Raw genomic sequence first — 22,527 nt, 5'->3', positions numbered from 1 at the left:
TGGAAAAAGTTTGGGGACCAAAACACAGTTAAGCTACTTACATTGCAGTAACGTAGGACTTAATCATGCTATAGGATAGGATAAAAGCTCTAATCCTAAACATTAAGCATTGCATTAAATGGTTTAAAGGAACAACCTGCTTTGAGCTCTGCTCATCCATGTAAGGATTATATAATCTCAATGCCCTAGCTAAATTCCTAATGTTTACCTAACGTACTGGTTAGGCCTCCCGTAGAAGATCGGTCTCTTGGATTTATACTGAAATATAACCTTTTTCCTTCCATTTTATATTACAGCATCACTGACTCTTGAGGCAGGAGCCTGCAAAGTCTAATCCTGTGCGCGAGCCTTTTGCTGAGGGCAGAACCCACAGTGGTGCTCTGGTCACCACGATCACCATTTACACGAGTGGACCGTAACTGTACCCTGGAGATGTCAGTACTGAACACGATTTTGAAGATCCACCACAGAAAAAGACACAAACCACAACACAGAGTCAATGGCTTATAAAATTATTCAGGTCACCACGTATCACGGATAATTTTTGTTCTTCACCTATTCTTCTCACTTGGGCAGAAGATGGGAGGCAGTGAGCGAACAGCAATAAGGCAGCCCAGAGCTAGCTGAAGAATGACTCGCAATGAATGAAAGAGGCAGCAGGAATATCCAAACATAACCTCAAAACATTGAAATATTGTTAAAAAGCCTCTGTGAGGCTTTATAAAATGTATCAAGGAATGAAGCTCATATGAGAGTGATATTCTATATGTTAAATATCTCTCTGTGTGTGTCTCTGTAACATATATATGCAGAGATGCATATATCTACTTACATGGCACACACATTTACTTAGGGAAAACAGCCTGGCAATTAATTTGGAACTCAAATGACATGGTTACACATAGATCATAATTTCTAAACACAAAGTTAGTAGAACAAAATTTATTTGTAAAACAGGACCTGTTATATAAAATGGCACACAATCAAGTTATACAAAAATACAAAATTTCTTTCTGATTACAGTTCTAGTTGCAAATGATAATTAGAAAGCATTCCTGGTGGCTTCCAAATAGCTGAGATTGCGAGCAAATGGAACAGGGGAACAGCAAGAGTCCGTGATGCTGGGATGTCCAAGTGAGTAGAACCTAATTTCCAAATTCAAGACTTCCATCAGGTCACTTTGGAGGGACATCTCCTAAAATAGCTAGCTCCTAGAATAGAATGTCTTCTGTTCTGATACTCATCTTCCAGACTTTTTCCAATCCTAAATTTAGTTCCCAATGTTTCTTAATGTCCAAAATCTGTGTGGCTATGAAACAGAAGGTATTCTGAATTTTCTTACATGATTTGCTCTCTCATCTATTTGGATAATTGTTAGTTACATCATTATATTTATTCCATTTCAAATGATACAAAAAGAGTACAATGAAACTGTCTGGCAATGTTAGATGTTAACTTCTGGAGAATTATTGTTTCAAAATAGCTATTCTCACAATGTTGGTTTCCCAGTTCTTGCCAAGATATGAGCTCTTAACTGTGTGTGTGTGTGTTTTGTTTTGTTTTTTTTTTTAAATCCAGACTCTTATTGCAAATATTCTGAAAAATCAGAATTATTACATGAGCTTTGAAAAGAAACCAAGGCATTTAGCAAATTTTAGCCTAGCTAGAGTAAAGAACACGGATACTAAAAAAAAAAGAAAAGAAAAGAAGAAAAAATACAATTTACCTTTTGCAGCAATTTAAAGGTCTAACCCTTTGAAAGCAAGCACATGAGCAAACCGCTGCTTATTAAGCCCTAGTGACATTAATTGAATGCATTTCCATAATACCGGTCTAATTCACTGTCTAATTCTGGTAAGAGGCAATGCTTTCTTTCAAAAGATTCTTCTTCCATGGAATGATAAAATGCTGAGGCTTTTTTTTTTTTTTTGTACAGAGCCTGTATTTAGTGCAATAAGTTTAAAAAATTTGCTCTGAAATATTTACTTTACATTAACAAAAATAGCTTTTTTTAAAAAAATCGTAACAAAAAGGAGTTATCGCATAAACAGATCATGAATTATTCTTAGCAAATTACACTTTTTTTTTCTTAAAGCATTCACCATTACAATAAGCAGAACAATGGAATATTAGCCATTCATATCTGGTAAGCTTCAGGAATAAAAAAGAAAAACAACGAGAAACAAAAAAAACCCAAACCCATTCCCAAACAAAAAGAATATTCAACACTTGAGGATCAAAACATAACCAATTCTTCAGTTAAACATTGTAGAATTCTGGATACTTAATGAATTGCCAAGGAGAGGAGCACCTGCCAGTATGTTTTCGGATTTTACAGCAAGCATTTGAATAAAATGGCCACTTAGCCTGAAGCCACTTCAGCTCCTTAGAAGCAGAAGCCCAAGCACTGGAATTTGCATGTTTCTCTCTCCCCTTCTTTTTTTATTCCTCCCAGCATTACTTAATCTGCAAATCAATACACGGAAACTTAAAGGCTAAAGTTGCTGGGCGCCCCAGCTTCCCTTCAAATCAGGCACACCAATCTGTGGAGGATGCTACTAAAGTAAAAAATGAAAGAAAGACAAACTATAAGAACAAAGTTTGCATAAGAAAGATTATCTACCCTTTTCTTTTTAACCTACTCTCTTATAGAAGCTTAGGGTAAACTACAAATACCTGAGGAGTTGGTTACTTTTTAATGTTGGCTGACAAATGCATGAGCTATTATGAAAATTCCCATATTGAGTCCACTAGTATGTTTCTAAAAGTAAAATGACATGGCTTCTTTGATTGGGGAAAAATGACTGGAGTATCTCCTTATTTATCTGAAAGCATATGCCTAGTCTCACCGGCTAGGACTTATGCATCAGTAAAATAAGACCTTGATTTTTATGCACACATCAGGGAAATCACCCCTGAATAAACTTTAGACAGAGAATTCGGTACAATCATTTTACCTAATTTAAATAACTAAAGTTAAAATCTCCTCTAAGTTATTAAAAATGTTAATCAGATATGAATCTTAACATTTCCATTAAGACAATTACAATTGAAAACATTAAATGACGGCAGTTGCCTTGTAAAAGCCACCCGTATGAAAGGAGTACATGTTTGACAAAAATAAGCATAAAAAAGGTATTAAATCCCTGTTCCTTTTCTCTGATTTTGGCTGATTATGTGTGTGTGTGTATATACATATACATATATATACACACATACATATACATATATACACACACCCACACACACAAATACATAGTTATGTGTATATATTGTTTTGGAATGTCAATGGGTTCCATAACGGTCGGCTAGGTTCAAGCAGAACTTGCTCCCGAAGCCTAGAAAACAAAGTCATACAGAGTACAATCTTAGACAATTACCATTAAAAGGAGATCATGAATGATGTTACAAATACATAGATGGTCACAAGCGGCAACAAAGCAAAATGGACTGAGAGCCCTTCTCCCCGAACCTATATTCCAGGGGCTGCAATTCCTATGAATATTGAAAGTCACACTTCCTTCTGGGTCATCTTTGAGATATGCAGCGAATACGTCTCTGGCCTATGTTGCTACAGTGTCCAGGTTTTTTCTCCCTTTCCTCTATAAATTCTTTCCGGTACGCAGAGGGCCGGAAAGTCTCTTTCTTAAACTTCTACAACACATTTGATCAATTTTTCTAAAATCATTTTCAAAGATGTATAGGATGACCTCACAAACCTTCAAAGTTTCCTTAACTAGTGAGGTTCTCTCAAAAAAAAAAGAAAGAAAAAGAAAAAAGAAAAAAAAAGGAAATAGTCCAAGAGGAAAACTGGAAGTCCTTATGTTTAGTTCAATGATCCCCTGTCAAAAGGGAAATCTAAAACATCATTTTTTCCTGAACATTATTCTATAGGCTAAAAGTAAACCCTAAATTAAAATATCCCATTAAGAAAGAAGACAGACCAGTGAACTTAAAGAGCAGGTTGTACAGAAACGACAAAATAGGTATGATGCTCTCACAGAACTTTCATCTACGGGAATAACATGTGAATTAAAACAAGCAAATACAAATAAGCAATCCTAAATTCTACCAATCCCTAAACTTTAGAGAGGAATTTCTCAGATAATTATTTAGGGACACATCCAAGATGGTGGTCAACTGTTACCATGCTAATGCAAAAGAGGGATAAGAATTAGAGGTATTGATTATGCTTAAAATATTTAACTACTCTGTTAACAACATCTCAACTTCTCTCCTGGGAACTTTTTAAAACATATAAAACATCATTCTCAGGGATCAAATGCTATAATGTCCAAAGCACCAGAAGAACAATGCACGTAAAAGATATATTTTGGGACAGAGTGGAGAGTTTTGTCATTAATCTGCAAGCAATGAGCTGATGAACAACATAAAATAAAAGCAAAAAGTGAATGAAGATTTTAAAGCAGTGTTTGAGTTAAGGGACATTAATTTAAAACTGAAAGCAATATTAGGGGAGAAAAATCTTTCTAAATTCTTCGCTTCTGGTAGAATGCCACATAACTTGGGCAATTCTCCTAGTATTATTACCTATGAATTGGGGTTTGGTAAGGGAAGGAATACTTGCATTCTGGTCTACCACAATTTGTCTTTCACTAAAGGATAATGCAGAAATACATGCCAATTCATAGTTCAAACTAAGCTAGTCTAGACCTCCACATATTTCTCCCTTTTGAAAAATGATTATTACTGACAAATGATTTAATAGAAGTGTCAACCACTAGAAGACAGAAGGTGGTGGGGGGTAAGATAGTTTACATTCTAAGATTTTATATTTTACCTTTTTAAGTTATAGGCTAGGAACCTCATTTACTGAACAAGTAAGATAAGCCAAGAGCGACAAGAAGAAAGCCTTCCTCATTTACCCATGCCACCAGAAGGTTGGCAAGAATCTTTACTGTTGTTCCTGTCAGCCAGGGTCAAGTAAGGGGGATACAGAAAGAAAGGGTAGGGAAGGCAAGTAACCAGACCGGGGGCATTGTTGATGGTACCCCTTGCCCACTCAATGCAGTTCTGGCTGATGCATGCTTAAAACTAAGAGTGCTACATAATTTACTTACGATTAGAGTGATCTCTACCTTGGGAACTAAACATTGAAGGTTTGACTTTATAATCATCAGTGCTATTAAAAGCAACACTAAAATAGGGCCTGGAAGGGGTTATGGAGGAAAGAGTTTATATCTAAACATTCTGCTGAGGCTTTAATTTAGGTTGAATATGTAATTATCTTGCATATACATATAGCCTCCCTTCCCCCTACCTTAAACAAACCCATTCCTTTACTCTTATATACTTAAATGGGCTTGTTTTATATTATGTATTTCTCAAGATGGAAACCTATGAAATCAACCACTTATTAAACTAGAAAGAAGAAAGAAGAGTCTTCATCTCACACTTTTGGACATTATGTGCAATTAGAAGGCATGTTATTTAAAATGAACTGTTTAAGGAGGTAGGCAATTATATAATATTTTGAAGTCACATGCTCTTTAAGAACAATACATTTGTAAAATAGGCAGTAATTACACAAACATATGTGAGAGACATCTGTTATTATGCAGAGGTGAGAATATCTGTGGGAAAAGCAACTCAGGATTCTCTTACACTGACTAAGTTTCTTCTTGTCAAATGAAAGTAGAGTACTTATAATACATATGTATCACTGAGCAGAGATAATTTATCCTTCTCACAATTAAGCTGAGGCTAGACAAGATCAGGTTGTCTTACTGAGTGGGAATGTGAGTGTTGATGGAAATAACCTTGTTTTCTACTGAAAAATAGCTTAAGAAACAAAGAAAGTACAATCCAGGCAACAGAAGAAAAAGCGAAGGATAAAAGACAGCAACATAAACAAACCAATATTAAAAAAGTGGGGGATATGAATTTTAGCAAGTTGAAAGGAATTATTATCACCTTCCAAAAATGACAAAAATCAAACTGTCAGTTTAAGTGTACAACCAAATGTTCAGTCTGATGAAAACCAAACACTGACAGTTAAAAAGAAAAACAACAACAACAACAACAAAAAAAAAACCAAAACACACCCCCGACCCCAGAAATGGCAATATTAGTTTAGGGACAAAAATAGCCCCTTCCCCACCATGAGCACTGAAAAAGACGCTGTTCCTTTCAGCTTACTTTTACAGAAGGTGGTCTCAGTTGTGACAAGAATTCTGCCATCCAAGTGATGGGTAAACACACAAACAGAAAGAGCAGTACATCCTGCGTGATACAGATAATAACAGCTTCTCCCGAAGAAGTGCAGTCAGTGAAGACAGAGAGAGAGAGGAAGTGAAAATGAAACTCTTGGAGGCCGGCCACCTCCTCATGTCCACCTACCATCGGTTTTAGCTCTCTGGCATCAGCAACGCCTCCCTTACCAGCTTCTTTCATTGCTTTTCTACTGTTTTCCACAAACTCCTGCAAAATATGGACCAAATGGCATAAATTCTTAGGTCCTTTCAGATTGTGGTTGGTAGATGAATCCTAAGGAGCATTTACATTTTTGGATTCAATGTTAGTAAAGAGATGTCCTAAAAACATAGCAATAAATAATATTTAGTATCCTACACAAGAGCTGCTAAGTTTGTGTGGGTAGGCTGCAATTTGTCAAGATGAAATCTTTTTTCCATCCATTCATTGGTACCATTGCACTTAGGTTCAAAGAGAGAATGTTACTTCTATTTGGAAGACAAAATACCTAACTTTTTTTTTTTTTTGAAGAGGACTATTTTCCCATAGATTATTGTTTTATTTGTTGTTTTACTTCTTCCGTATCAAGGTTAAACAGAACAACAAGAGCATTTCACTCCAGAAGACCTCTCTTTAAAATAACCCTAGAAGGTAAAAGAAAGCATCGATACTACTAAAGTCAAAATACTGTTTTTACCAAACCATAAATAAGCTACTTAAAAAAAAAAGTCTATCTGGCTTTTTGAAATTACTCCATAAAGCAGGAAGACAGGAAGTAACAACCAGAATCTATGGTCAAAAGTAGCTAAAATGGGATTATGCCCCGAAGGAAACAATTCTATCTTGTCAAAGTTTATGGAGCACTTCTCCATTAAATATCCTCATTATTCTTACAGAAAAAACTAAAAGAAGAAAAAGTGTATTTCTTTTACTCAGCTTCTGATCAGGTGTTTAAAAAACAAAAACAAATACTTCTTCCTTTTTTTTTTTTTTTTTTAAGATCTTATCTACACCCAACGTGGGGCTCAAACTTACAACCCTGAGATCAAGAGTCAAACGCTCTCCTGACTGAGCCAGCCAGGCATCCCCAAATTCTTCTCAATGCCTTAATCAGAAGGGAGATGGAATGCTCACAAGTCAAATTCCATCATGAAAACAGCCAGTTAGAATTATAATTTAGACATTACGAAAATGTCCGAAATTTAGTTGATGGTGTTCTCAGTGAAAGAGATAATCAGTACCAAATATGCCAGTTAAATCATTTGGAATTTTTGTGATTGGAAAAAAAATCTATTTATTGACACATTTATTTTAGATTTAACTAGATAAAACATGCTCCTGGAAGAGGACTTGTTATCTCAATGTCTAATGTTTAGTCTTCAATGTTACCCACTCTTCAAATAGGAATATTTCACAGCTTAATAGCAAAGTCCTATTATTAAGAAGTATCCTTAATTTGGTAGAATTTGACATTGATAACAGTATTTGAACCATTTAAATAGGATGTCTAAATTTGTAAAAAATTTCTATAGAGATTCTAATATAGGAAAGCTGCAGAGGCTACCTAACTATAAAGAATCTGAATGTAATACCTGTGTAAAGGTTCGGATCTTGACTAATGGAAAACAATACAATCATGGGTCTGTTAATCTGTATTCATTACGAAACACCTTCAATTTGGCCTGGCATACTTAGGATAATGAGTTTTAATGGGGCTGACAGCAGTAATATTTGGAAAGGTGATAGATGGAGAAATACAGGCAGGTACTACAACCTGGGACGTCTTTGAACTCCACTTTAGGAAAGGGCACTTAGAACATCGGTGGTCCAGTGTTCCAATTCAAGGGCTAAAATTCAGGTTGAAAAAGTCAATTCTAATCCGTCTAACCGCAGAGAGGGAGGCAGGAGTCTGAAATAATGTGAACTCAGGACTATTAATGGGTATTGCTCCAGCTAGGTGTTATTTAAATGGTCCCATCCATGCCCAAGGACCTTCTTGCCTGATTTTCCTAAGACTAAGCTCATTCATGAGCACTGCAGGTCTAACTGTGAATCACTCAGTTGCATATAATAGGAATGAAAGACAGAGAACGTTTTGCAAAATATTTTGACTAGTATTTTTACCCCTAAAGCAGTCGAGGGCATTTGAAGTACTTACCATCAGCACTTTATCCATATAGAATTCTCTGCCAGGACTCCCATCATTGTATTTTGTATCAATGGCAAAACACAAGAATAATACATCCACTACCATTTCGTAAATGGACAGGAAGCAATGAGCGACTAGGAAAGCAAAGAGGCAGACGATGATCAGAGGCAGCACCCAGACTGTGTAATCTTGCTGGTAGTTGAGCAGCATAATCCCAGCCAAGCCTGTGCTGCAGACTATCAGCACCTGAAGCAGAGAGAACAAAGAGCACACTTAATAGCCTACGACAGAAAACCATTGTTTCTTCATCATGTGCAGATTTCAAGTTCCCTTCAATATTTATAAATGATGGTTGCACACATTCATTCCACCTCAAGTTAGGAAGTATCACTCACACAGACCCACAGACACATATACATCTGTATGTGCGTGCACACATACGTGCACGTCACATAAACACATCATCCTTTGAACACTTCTGGTTTACATGAAAAATTAGTCATGTTTTCCAAATGTTATGCTTGTTCCTTAAAACTTCCCATATGTAGCACCTGTAGCAGTTTTTAAAATAAGTGTATGCATATTTTAGAAAATGGCCCTATTAGCACTCAGAAGAAAATTACTGACATTCCAGGGTATTGCTATGTGTTTCTTTCTAAGCACTTTTACATATATGAAATAGTATTATACATATGAATCATTAAAAGCTATTCATTAATATTTATAGTATCATTATAAATGTTATAAATACTTAGCCACATAATTTCATCTTACGGGGGGCTTAAAATTTGACCGGGCTCCTATAACTGGAGACTTCTATTGTTTTCTGGTATAAATAAGGCTGCAACAAACATAAGAGTTTTTTCTTTGTTTCATATTTTATTTCACATAGAATATGTGGCAAATTTAATATGATTTGCCACAAAATTTATATTTGGATTACCTGTGAGGAAAGAGACTGCCACAAACATCCATCATAGAAGAATACAAGAAATAGCCAATTTGCTTATTATCTAGAACAACCTACTCTGATCCTTCCCAGGCAGCACTTTACATTTCTTGTGGTTCTTTTACTACATTTTAGTTCAGCTTTTCAGTCCCTTTGAATAGTTTATGGCAAACATCATCACCCTCATTTTATAGACTGGGAAACGTGCTCAGAGACACTAGGCAACCTGCCCAAGGTCACAGAGCAGAAGAGCAGATACCACCCAAATCATGGTCTTACGATGCCAACTCGAGCACTCTTTGCAAGTAAAAACTCAGCAAATACTTGGATATGGATATAAAGCAGCAATAGGTTATACTGAATCCTAAACACAGTCATGCTCAGCCCCTTACTTGGCCTACCATCCAGCATTAAGTAACAAAGGAAAAGAAAGAGTCTCTAGAACCACAGCAGCCTTTCCTTGCCCAGTGCTGAGAATGGGCAGACTGAGAATTCTCTTGCCTTTTCCCTACTATTTACCCACACCAAAGCATCTCTCCTTCACCATTATTTTAACCAAGAGCTATAATGCATTAGACGAAATATTGGTTAGGCTATAAATTGACCCTTCTCGGATGATTTTAGGGAGCAAGTCTGGGTCTGCCCAAAATTTGGAAGACCCTCCACCATTTTTTGTGGAAAACACTCAGGAATCCTCTCTTACAGTTACTTACTTTCTGGGGTGACTTCTACAGATCGCTAATTATATCCATTTTCTTTCACTCTTTTTGGTTTTTAGAATGAAACCACTGTTTTTGAAATCTCTTCTTCAAATTTTTGATATCCGCCCTACAGAAGGGCTGAGGTTCTTTATGCTCTCATTATACCAGTTAAAGTTAAGCCACATTGAAATGTTAAGTAAAGTCAATTATAGGGAGAAGGTGTAGCTCGGACAAACCAATGTTGAGGTAAAAGCTGTTGAGGTGGAAGGCTGGATATTGTCACATTAGAAACAACTTCAAGAGTTAATGATATTTAGCCAAAAAGGTCAAAGAAATGTAATAATTACTCCCAAATATAATGAAAGGCTGTCATGCATTTATTCAAGCAGAGGATACATTAATGGCTCTCAAACGATGGAGGGGCTGGTTATCACTTGGGGGGTTCGTGAATAACACAGATTCCTGGGCCCTACCCTGAGTCCAGTTGGTTCAATCTAAGACGAAGCCCAGCAATATTCATTTAAAAAGTACCTCAGGTCATTCTGATAAAGTCTGCAGCCTATAAGAAGTACTGGTCTGTATCAGTGGTTTCCATAGCAGGGTACACATACCCAAGGAGTATTTAAGGGGATCACCTGGAACTTCAAATTGTATCTCACATTTGTTGAAATTTTCTTTTATACCATGCTTTATAATACATATTATTAAAAGCTATACATATATTAATAAATGTAAATATATTAGGAAGTGTGATCAAAATTTTTTTCTAATAAAATACATGATTTAAAAAGTTTAGACTCTCCTGTTCTACAGGATAAATTATTGGTGATACAATATTAGAGATTCATACACAGGGCAGGATGTGAGCAGCAGGAAGGAAAGGGTGCTAGTTTTGGAATCAGAAAGATGTAGATTTGAATCACAGAATTAATACTTCCTGGTTTTGTGACTCCAAGCAAGTTGAAATTTAACCTTTCTGCATCTGTTTTTCTGCCTTTAAAAGAGACATAAATTGTACATACATCCATAATTGTTAAAATAAGCATTCTAAAAGCATGTAACACAGTGCCTGGCAATCTTTGTTTCTTCCTTTCATTTCCACCATAAATCTTGCATTTATGATGCCCTTTCCACGTGGAACTCAAGTTTTGAAAGATTTTATTTACCAGTAAAATAGCACCTATTTAAGTAATAATTCATATTCTCATTTCTTATTCATCAATGCCAAATAAACTGCCTGTAATTAATATTAGAAGAAGTATTATCAAATAGAGATTTTGAGACAATTTTGAATTCACATATAGTCATAAGAAATAACACAGAATGATTCCATGTACCTGTTACCCAGTTCACTTCAATGGTAACATCTTGTATATAGTGTAATACCACAACCACAGTATTGACATTGACATAGTCAAGATACAGAACATTTCCATCATCACAAGGATCCTTCACTTTAACCTTTCATTACTACCCCTACTCTTCCCCCCAACCCCATCTCTAGCTGGGTGACCACAAATCTGTTCCCAATTTCCATAATGTTGTCATTTCAAGAATGTTATATAATCAGTTCAAGCCCCACGTTGGGTGTAGAGCTTACTTAATTTAAAAAAAGGTATATAAGAATGTTATATAAATGGAAACATACAGTATTTACTTTTCTGGGATTGGTGTTTTCCACTCAGCAAGATTACCTCATGATTAATCCAAGTTGTATATTATCAATAGTCTGTTCCTGACACTTTTACTTTTTAAAACGATTTTATTTGAGAGGGAGTGAGTGAGAGACAGAGACAGAGAGAGAGAGAGAGAGAGAGAGCATGAGCAGGGGGAGGGGCAGAGGGAGAGAGGGGACAAGTAGACTCTCTGATGAGCAGGGAGCCTAATTCAGGGGATCCCAGGACTCTGGGATCATGACCTGAGCTGAACAGCAGATACTTAACCAACTGAGCCACCCAGGTGCTCCCTGTCTTTTATAATGCTTATTCTGATCTACCCACTTGAACTATCTGATCAGAAACTATTTCTGCATACTAGCAACCACTTTTAATTATAATGAAAGAAATGCTTTCAAAAGATTTACTGTATTCGGTGATCAGAACTACATTTTTAAAAAAGAAAACTAAAGAATGTTTATCTCAGTATGTTGGAAACCCAGAAGACTTTATTCCCCTCTCATTTTTTGGGGGGTGGGTATCTGGATTAAAAAACAGTTTATCTTTCATGGTTTTAAAGGCAATTTTTTTACAGTGTTATAAATTTTTTATTATTCAAACTTAAATGTTTCTGGAAAGCAATTTGGTAATGCACATGAAGAAACCTATTATGTACTCTGAGTCATTCATTCTACTTCTAGGATTCTGGAATCAGGAAATAAGGACTGATGCAGGCAAGGATTTGTATACAAAAGTTTTGCTGTATCATACTTTATATTAGTAAAATGAGAAGAGTTTAACTGTAAAAAAAAATCGGAGGTTTGGTTAAATAAATGATACAATTGTATAACCATGTTTAAAACATTTTTAATAAATCAGGAAATGCTCATAACATAATATAAAGTGAGAAGAGGGATATAAGCCTGACTTTTCTACTAGATTTTAAATTTTGTTTATTGACTAGTATATAACCAGTACCCAGAAAAGTCTCTAGCACATTACTAGTGGGTACTCTAGGATATTTGTGGAATGAAAAAAAGGTTATGATAAAACTAAAGAAAAAATTTTGACAGGTCACTAGGCTGCTGAAAAACTCAAAGTCAATTTTAAAACACTATATTTTATCATCTCTGTATTTATCCATTATAAAAAATGCATATTTAATATAGAGAAATTTATTTCATTATGGTAAAGCAGGGGGAGGGGTTTGGAATCACTCATACTGTCTTTCTTTTTTTTTTTTTTTTATGATTTTATTACCATATAATGTATTATTTGTTTCAGGGGTACATGTCTGTGATTCATCAGTCTTACACAATTCACAGCGCTCACCATAGCACATACCCTCCCCAATGTCCATCACCCAGCCACCCCATCCCTCCCACCCCCCTCCACTCCAGCAACCATCAGTTTGTTTCCTGAGATTAAGAGTCTCTTATGGTTTGTCTCCCTCTCTGGTTTCGTCTTGTTTCATTTTTCTCTCCCTTCCCCTATGATCCTCTGTCTTGTTTCTCAAATTCCTCATATCAGTGAGATCATATGATACTTGTCTTTCTCTGATTGAGTTATTTTGCTTAGCACAATACCCTCTAGTTTCATCCACGTTGTTGCAAATGGCAAGATTTCATTTTTTTTGATGGCTGCATAATATTCCAGTGTGTGTGTGTGTGTGTGTGTGTGTGTGTGTGTGTGTGTGTATGTATACATATATATACCACCTCTTCTTTATCCATTCATCTGTTGATGGACATCTAGGCTCTTCCCATAGCTTGGCTATTGTGGACATTGCTGTTATAAACATTTGGGTGAATGTGCCCCTTCAGATCACTACATTTGTATCTTTGGGGTAAATACCCAGTAGTAAAATTGATGGGTCGTAGGGTAGCTCTATTTTCAACTTTTTGAGGAACCTCCATACTGTTTTCCTGAGTGGCTGCACCAGCTTGCATTCCCACCAACAGTGTAGGAGGGTTCCCCTTTTTCCGCATCCACGCCAACATCTGTTGTTTCCTGGCTTGTTAATTTTAGCCATTCTGACTGGTGTGAGGTGGTATCTCATTGAGGTTTTGGTTTGGATTTCCCTGATGCCGAGCAATGTTGAGCACTTTTTTATGTGTCTGTTGGCCATTTGGATGTCTTCTTTGGAAAAATGTCTGTTTATGTCTTCTGCCCATTTCTTGATTGGATTCTTTGTTCTTTGGGTGTTGAGTTTGATAAGTTCTTTATAGATTTTGGATACTCGCCCTTTATCTGATATGTCATTTGCAAATATCTTCTCCCATTCTGTTGGTTGTCTTTTGGTTTTGTTGACTGTTTCCTTTGCTGTACGAAACCTTTTTATCTTGATGAAGTCCCAATAGTTCATTTTTGCCCTTGCTTCCCTTGCCTTTGGCGATGTTTCTAGGAAGAAGTTGCTGCAGCCGAGGTCAAAGAGGTTGCTGCCTGTGTTCTCCTCAAGGATTTTGATGGATTCCTGTCTCACATTTAGGTCTTTCATCCATTTTGAGTCTATTTTTGTGTGTGGTGTAAGGAAATGGTCCAGTTTCATTCTTCTGCATGTGGCTGTCCAATTTTCCCAACACCATTTGTTGAAGAGACTCTCTTTTTTCCATTGGACGTTCTTTCCTGTTTTGTCGAAGATTAGCTGACCATAGAGTTGAGGGTCCATTTCTGGGCTCTCTATTCTGTTCCACTGATCTACATGTCTGTTTTTGTGCCAGTACCATACTGTCTTGATGATGACAGCTTTGTAATAGAGCTTGAAGTCCGGAATTGTGATGCCACCAGCTTTGCTTTTCTTTTTCAACATTCCTCTGGCTATTCGGGGTCTTTTCTGGTTCCATACAAATTTTAGGATTATTTGTTCCATTTCTTTGAAAAAAGTGGATGGTATTTTGATGGGGATTGCATTAAATGGGTAGATTGCTCCAGGTAGCATAGACATTTTCACAATATTTGTTCTTCCAATCCATGAGCATGGAACGTTTTTCCATTTCTTTGTGTCTTCAATTTCTTTCATGAGTATTCTATAGTTTTCTGAGTACAGATCCTTTGCCTCTTTGGTTAGATTTATTCTGAGGTATCTTACGGTTTTGGGTGCAACTGTAAATGGGATCGACTCCTTAATTTCTCTTTCTTCTGTCCTGTTGTTGGTGTATAGGAATGCCACTGATTTCTGTGCATTGATTTTATATCCTGCCATTTTACTGAATTCCTGTATGAGTTCTAGCAGTTTTGGGGTGGAGTCTTTTGGGTTTTCCACATAAAGTATCGTATCATCTGCAAAAAGTGAGAGTTTCACTTCTTTGCCAATTCGGATGCCTTTTATTTCTTTTTGTTGTCATTGCTGAGGCTAGGACTTCTACTACTATGCTGAACAGCAGTAGTGAGAGTGGACATCCCTGCAGTGTTCCTGGCCTTAGGGGAAAAGCTCTCAGTTTTTCCCCATTGAGAATGATATTTGCTGTGGGTTTTTCATAGATGGCTTTTAAGATATTGAGGTATGTACCCTCTATCCCTACAATCTGAAGACTTTAAATCAAGAAAGGATGCTGTACTTTGTCAAATCTTTTTCTGCATCTATTGAGAGGATCATATGGTTCTTGTTCTTTCTTTTATTAATGTACTGTATCACATTGATTGATTTGTGGATGTTGAATCAACCTTGCAGCCCTTGCAGCCCAGGAATAAATCCCACTTGGTCGTGGTGAATAATCCTTTTTGGATCCTATTGGCTAGTATTTTGGTGAGAATTTTTGCATCCATGTTCATCAGGGATATTGGTCTGTAGTTCTCCTTTTTGATGGGGTCTTTGTCTGGTTTGGGGATCAAGGTAATGCTGGCCTCATAAAATGAGTTTGGAAGTTTTCCTTCCATTTCTATTTTTTGGAACAGTTTCAGAAGAACAGGTATTATTTCTTCTTTAAATGGTAGAATTCCCCTGGGAAGCCATCTGGCCCTGGGCTCTTGTTTGTTGGAAAATTTTTGATTACTGCTTCAATTTCCTTACTGGTTATGGGTCTGTTCAGGTTTTCTATTTCTTCCTGGTTCAGTTTTGGTAGTTTATATGTCTCTAGGAATGCATCCATTGCTTCCAGACTGTCTAACTGGCTGCCATATAGTTGCTCATAATATGTTCTTGTAACTGTATTTCTTTGGTGTTGGTTGTGATCTCTCCTCTTTCATTCATGATTTTATTTATTTGGGTTCTTTCTCTTTTCTTTTTAATAAGTCTGGCCAGGGGTTTATCAATTTTATTAATTCTTTAAAGAACCAGCTCCTAGTTTCCTTGATCTGTTCTACTGTTCTTTTGGTTTCTATTTCATTGATTTCTGCTCTGATCTTTATTATTTCTCTTCTCCTGCTGGGTTTAGGCTTTATTTGCTGTTCTTTCTCCAGCTCCTTTAGGTGTAGGGTTAGGTTGTGTACTTGAGACCTTTCTTGTTTCTTGAGGAAGGCTTGTATTGCTATATACTTTCCTCTTAGGACCGCCTTTCCTGCATCCCAAAGATTTTGAACAGTTGTATTTTCATTTTCATTTGTTTCCATGAATTTTTTTAATTCTTCTCTAATTTCCTGGTTGACCCATTCATTTTTTAGTAGGATGCTCTTTATCCTCCATGTATTTGAGTTCTCTCCAACCCTCCTCTGTGATTGAATTCTAGTTTCAAAGCACTGTAGTCCGAAAATATGCAGGGAATGATCCTAATCTTTTGGTACCAGTTGAGAACTGATTTGTGACCCAGGATGTGATCTATTCTGGAGAATGTTCCATGTGCACTAGAGGAGAATGTGTATTCTGTTGCTTTGGGATGGAATGTTCTGAAGAGATCTGTGAAGTCCATCTGGTCCAGTGTGTCATTTAAAGCCTTAATTTCCTTGTTGATCTTTTGCTTAGATGATCTGTCCATTTCAGTGAGGGGGGTGTTAAAGTCCCCTACTATTATTGTATTATTGTCGATGTGTTTCTTTGATTTTGGTATTAATTGGCTTATATAATTGGCTGCTCCCATGTTAGGGGCATAGATATTTAAAATTGTTAGATTTTCTTGTTGGATAGACCCTTTAAGTATGATGTACTGTCCTTCCTCATCTCTTATAGTCTTTGGTTTAAAATCTAATTTGTCTGATAAGGATTGCCACCCCAGCTTTCTTTTGATGTCCATTAGCATGATAAATGGTTTTCCACCCCCTCACTTTCAATCTGGAGGTGTCTTCAGGTCTAAAATGAGTCTCTTGCAGACAGCATATCAATGGGTCTTGTTTTTTAATCCAATCTGATAACCTGTGTCTTTTGATTGTTGCATTTAGCCCATTTACATTCAGGGTAAGTATTGAAAGATATGAATTTAGTGCAACTGTACTGCCTATGAGGTGACTGTTACTGTATATTGTCTCTGTTCCTTTCTGGTTTATGTTACTTTTAGGCTCTTTCTTTGCTTAAAGGACCCCTTTCAATATTTCTGGTAGGGCTGGTTTGGTGTTGGCAAATTCTTTTAGTTCTTGTTTGTCCTGGAAGCTTTTTATCTCTCCTTCTATTTTCAGTGACAGCCTAGCTGGATATAGTATTCTTGGCTGCTTATTTTTCTCGTTTAGTGCTCTGAATATATAATGCCAGTCCTTTTTGGCTTGCCAGGTCTCTGTGGATAGGTCTGCTGCCAATCTAATGTTTCTACCGTTGTAGGTTACAGATCTCTTGTTCTGAGCTGCTTTCAGGATTTTCTCTTTGTCTCTGAGACTTGTGAGTTTTACTATTAGATGTCAGGGTGTTGACCTATTTTTATTGATTTTGAAGGGGGTTCTCTGTGCCTCTAGATTTTGATGCCTGTTTCCTTCCCCAAATTTGGGAAGTTCTCTGCTATAATTTGCTCTAATATACCTTCTGCCCCTCTCTTTCTTCTTCTTCTGGGATCCCAATTATTCTAATGTTATTTCGCTTTATGGTATCACTTATCTCTCAAATTCTCTCGTGATCCAGTAGTTGTTTATCTTTTTCTCAGCTTCTTTATTTTCCATCATTTGGTCTTCTATATCACTAATTCTTTCTTCTGCCTCATTTATCCTAGCAGTTAGAGCCTCCATTTTTGATTGCACATCATTAGTAGCCTTTTTGATTTTGACTTGGTTAGGTTTTAGTTCTTTTATTTCTCCAGAAAGGGATTCTCTAGTATCTTCTATGTTTTTTTCAAGCCCAGCTAGTATCTTTATAATAGTCATACTGAACTCTAGTTCTGACATCTTACTAATGTCTGTATTGATTAGGTCCCTGGCAGTCGGTACTGCCTCTTGTTCTTTTTTTTGAGGTGAGTTTTTCCACCTTGTCATTTTGTCCAGAGGAGAATAGATGAATGAGAGAACAAAATGCTAAAAGGGTAACAACGACCCCAGAAAAATATACACTAAACAAATCAGAAGAGACCCGAAACCAGGGGGAAAAGAAAGGAAAAAAAAAAAAAAGAATATGATCAGGCTAGTGAATAGAACAGAGCCACACACTAGATTTTGGGTATATTTTGGTCTGTTAGAAGAAATTGCCTCCCAAATTTTTAAAGAAAGAAAAACTTATATATATACAAAAGTAAGGGTAAATACGATGAAGGGATAGAATATGACGGTAAAGATGAAAATTAAAAAAGTTTTTAAAAAAGGAATTGGTAAGATAAGAAGTTGGTTGAAAAAAGAATGAAAAAAACTTTAAAAAAAGAGAGAATGTGATCAGGCGGGAAACTAGGACAAAGTCATACACTAGATTTAGGGTATATTTTGGACCATTAGAAGAAACTGTATCCCAAAATTTTAAAGAAAGAAAAACTTATACATACATATATATATATATATATATAAAATAAGGTTAAATACAATGAAGGGATAGAATATGAGGGTAAAAATGAAAATTAAAAAAGACTTTAAAAAAGGAATTGATAAGTTAAGATGTTGGTTGAAAAAGGAAAGAAGAAAAATTCAAATAAAAAAATAGAAAAAGAAAAAAATAAAGAAAATTTTAAAAGTTAACTTTGAAAGACTAAAGAATCATGGGGAAAAAGCCATGAATTCTATGTGCTGTATTCCCCTAGTGCTGGAGTTTTGCCATTCTCATTGATCGGTAAACTTGGTCTTGGCTGGCTGTTCTTGCTGATCTTCTGGGGGAGGGGCCCATTGCAGTGATTCTCAAATGTCTTTGCCTGAGGCGGAATTGCAACACCCTTGTCAGGGGCCAGGCTAGGTAATCTGTTCAGGTTTGCTCTCGGTACCTTTTGTTCCCTGAAAGCTTTCTGTACAGCTTTGGAGGACGAGAATGAAAATGGCGGCCTCCCAATCTCTGGTCCCAGAGGAGCCGACAGCTGGGGCCCCCCCTCCAAAAGTGAGCCCCCAGAGAAAAGCAGTCAATCACTCCTGTCTCTGCGGTCTCCAGCCTCACTCTGTGCTCACCTGGCTTGTGACCGAGCATTTCTACCTCCTACACCCAACCCTGTTTGGAGTCTCCAAACCCAGCAGAGTCCTGCGGTGTGCTCCCACACTACTTCTCCCGGGGGAGGAAGGAGAGTCTCCCCGGATCTGCCGCTTGTTGGGCAGTGGTCCGGACTCTGCCGTGGATCATGGTTTATGGCAACTCTGAGCTGAGAGCCCACTCCTCGGCTCCGTCTCTGTAGCTGGCTTCCCTGCTCCGATACCTGGGAGCTCTGCCGTACTCAGGCACCCCCCGGTCTTTCTGTGACCCCAAGGGTCCTGAGACCACACTGTCCCAGTGAGGGTTCCACCCCCCGCTTAGCCACTGGAGCGACGTCCCTCAGCGGAGCAGACTTCTAAAAGTTCCAAGGCTCCTCTGCTCTATCATTTCCCGGTAACTGGCCGATGGTGGCTCCCTCCCCCCTCGGTCTATCTTCCCAAATATTGCCTCGGATTCACTTCTCCGCATGTCCTACCTTCCAGAAAGTGGTCGCTTTTCTGTTCAGAGAGTTGCTGCTATTGTTTTCTTCAATCTCCTGTTGATTTTGTAGGTGTTCTGAATGGTTTGACACCTATCTAGCTGAATTCCTGGGACCAGACGAAATTTAGGTCTCCTACTCCTCCGCCATCTTGCTTTTCCCTCTCACTCATATTTTCAATATCCAAAGATAATCATTAACATTTTGAGAGAGTAATTCTTTCTCATGTACATTCTTAAACAGTTATAGTCAAGTAGTTTTACTCAGCCTTTTCACTTGTCATATGTACTGATCGTATTATAAACTTTTAATGAAAAACATGATGTAACAGGTGGGTAATAGTCTGCTATTATTTCTAACCATTTCTCTATTGGTAAGCAGTAGATTTTTTGCAACTGGTAACTATTAGAAATAATGCTGTATTTTTCTGTATTTAGAATTATTTCTAGCAGTGGTTTACCATCAACAGAATTACTGAATCAAAAGACTTAAAAAAAAAAAAAGTCCAAGGGCAAACTTAATGTCAGCACATAGTGACTGAAAACTGAGAAGTCAGACAGACCTAAGTTTGAACTCCAGCTCTGTCACATTCTAGTTCTTTAAACTTTGGCTTCCTCTGCTATAAAATGAAGATAATAGTAGTGGCTTACCCTACAGGAGAGGACGAATAACACTTCATATAAAGTACACTCCTCAGTACCTAGTACTGAGCAAGTGTCTCCGTCAGAGTTTACTAAAATCACCATCATGATCAAATGCTGCCCCTGAGTGTTATGCTGAGCGAAATAAGTCAGTCAGAGAAAGACATGTATCATATGACCTCATTGATATGAGGAATTCTTAATCTCAGGAAACAAACTGAGGGTTGCTGGAGTGGGGGGTGGGGTGGGAGGGATGGGGTGGCTGGGTGATAGACATTGGGGAGGGTATGTGCTATGGTGAGTGCTGTGAATTGTGCAAGACTGTTGAATCACAGATCTGTACCTCTGAAACAAATAATGCAAGATATGTTAAGAAAAAAAAAAAGAAGAAGAAGAAGATAGCAGGAGGGGAAGAATGAAGGGGGGGGAAATCAGAGAGGGAGATGAACCATGAGAGACTATGGACTCTGAAGAACAAACTGAGGGTTCTAGAGGGGAAGGGGGTGGGAGGATGGGTTAGCCTGGTGATGGGTATTAAAGAGGGCACGTTCTGCATGGAGCACTGGGTGTTATGCACAAACAATGAATCATGGAACACTACATCAAAAACTAATGATGTAATGTATGGTGATTAACATAACAATAAAAAAAATTTTTTAAAAAATGCTGCCCCTGAATATAATTTTCTGTTATTCCTCTATATGGCTTCTCTTCTATTTTAACTGCTCTGTGTGCATGTGTTCATATTTTAAGCTGCCTCATATCCTTCTTAGCAGTAGGGATAAATTATAAATATGTAAAACATAAAATAGACAAAAAATCTGAAGGCTTCCTAAATTAGTCATATAGCATATAAATAATAGCAATAGTTAATAAGAGTGTCAAGCACTATACTCAGTCCTTAACATGGACTGACTCATTCAATCCTTACTATAAAACATTTCCTCTTGTAAAAACATGACGAGAACAAATCCAATAGTATAAGTTTAATCACAGATTTTCAAAACAACTGCACAGTTGGTATCTTGGCCTCTCTACACCAAGTATTTTTTCCTTTTCAAAAACATTTTCAAAACACAGTGGCTGGAATAACCTAAGTGTTTAGTAGTAAGAGAATGTCTACGAATAGCATTTGATAAAATACTACCCATCATGATTATGAATAATTATGAAGATTATCAAAGCAATAGGAGAACTGGATACGATATAATATAAACACAAAGGGCAGAACAAACTGGTAAGTATGCTATGATTGTTGGACTAAAGATATATAAGCCTATGAAAAAACACTGGGAGGAAATATATAAAAATGATATTATTCGGTTATGGTGGTGTCAGTTCAATTTTTCAAATTTTCTGAGTATTTTATGGTTTGAACTACAGATACAAAAAATCCAATTATAATGTTATTTATTATTCTGCAGATTTTAATAATATAGAAAAATTAGCTCTTTTCAGACACTTTAAGGACAGGTAAGTCTCATTCCCACACAGCTCTGTTTTAAAGGCATTTATATACAGTAACAATGACAGCCAACATTCATCGAGAACTTACAATGTGTCAAGCACCATCTTAGGTAAACTACATGTATTAACCGTCTAATCCTCACAACCCTAGAGGTTTGGCTCTGTTATTATCCCACTTCCATAGATGAACAAACTGAGGCACAGAATGGTTATGTACCCTGCCTCAGGTCACACAGCTAGTAAGTAACAGAGCCAGGATTTAAATCAAGGTAGTCAGGCTCCAGATACAGCACCCCTAACCACTAAGCAGACTATTCCTGAATTCTTTACAGATCAAAATGTGTAAGGAGAAACATGGACAGATTACTTAACTGCTATGTCTCAGTTCCCCATCTGTAAAATGAGGATAATAACAGAACTTCCTTTACAAATTTGTTGCTAGGATTAAATGAGCACCATACAGGTAAAGTACTTAGAACAGTACCCGACACATACTAAGGGCTTTGTAAGTGCTTCTTTTATATTACATATATTACTTTTAGTTTTTTGGTGGGCTAGATATTTTTCAAATGAAAAAGCAAATATATGTATGCAAAAATTCACTGTATGTCCCAGATAACGTATTTGGTCTTACCTTGCCTAGGAATAACATGAAATCCCCCACTGTGTTGATGGCAGCCACCCGTAAAGCATTCTCCACAAGAATGACAAAGGCATCCTTCGCAGAGGTGCAGAAGTTGGTGCTGTTGATGGCTGTGGCTGTGTATGCATTCTGGACAAAAGCAAAAAACAGTATTTTCATCAATAAATGTAATTTTACTTTGTTA

The 22,527-nt window shown here is 37.0% G+C and overlaps 1 protein-coding gene across 3 annotated transcripts in view; it reads right to left on the bottom strand.

The window, feature by feature from the left end:
• The window catches only part of SLC44A1 (solute carrier family 44 member 1), a 196,540-nt gene that overhangs the window by 41,559 nt on the left and 132,454 nt on the right, over positions 1-22,527 (bottom strand). The window contains exons 13-16 of one of the 3 annotated variants that reach the window (XM_036111439.2): positions 22,335-22,472; positions 8,372-8,608; positions 6,361-6,441; positions 928-3,338 (exon numbers count right to left, since the gene is read on the bottom strand). In XM_036111439.2, coding sequence (XP_035967332.1) covers positions 3,315-3,338; positions 6,361-6,441; positions 8,372-8,608; positions 22,335-22,472 — 480 coding nt within the window. In that variant the 3' untranslated portion in view covers positions 928-3,314. Of the gene's footprint in view, positions 1-927; positions 3,339-6,135; positions 6,442-8,371; positions 8,609-22,334; positions 22,473-22,527 lie in introns of those variants that run through there. The other 2 variants (XM_036111440.2, XM_036111437.2) reach the window with 2 other exon arrangements.

The sequence above is a fragment of the Halichoerus grypus genome, chromosome 14 (assembly GCF_964656455.1).
Source record: "Halichoerus grypus chromosome 14, mHalGry1.hap1.1, whole genome shotgun sequence".
NCBI lineage: Eukaryota > Metazoa > Chordata > Mammalia > Carnivora > Phocidae > Halichoerus > Halichoerus grypus.
This window is presented reverse-complemented; position numbering and strand designations above follow the sequence as displayed.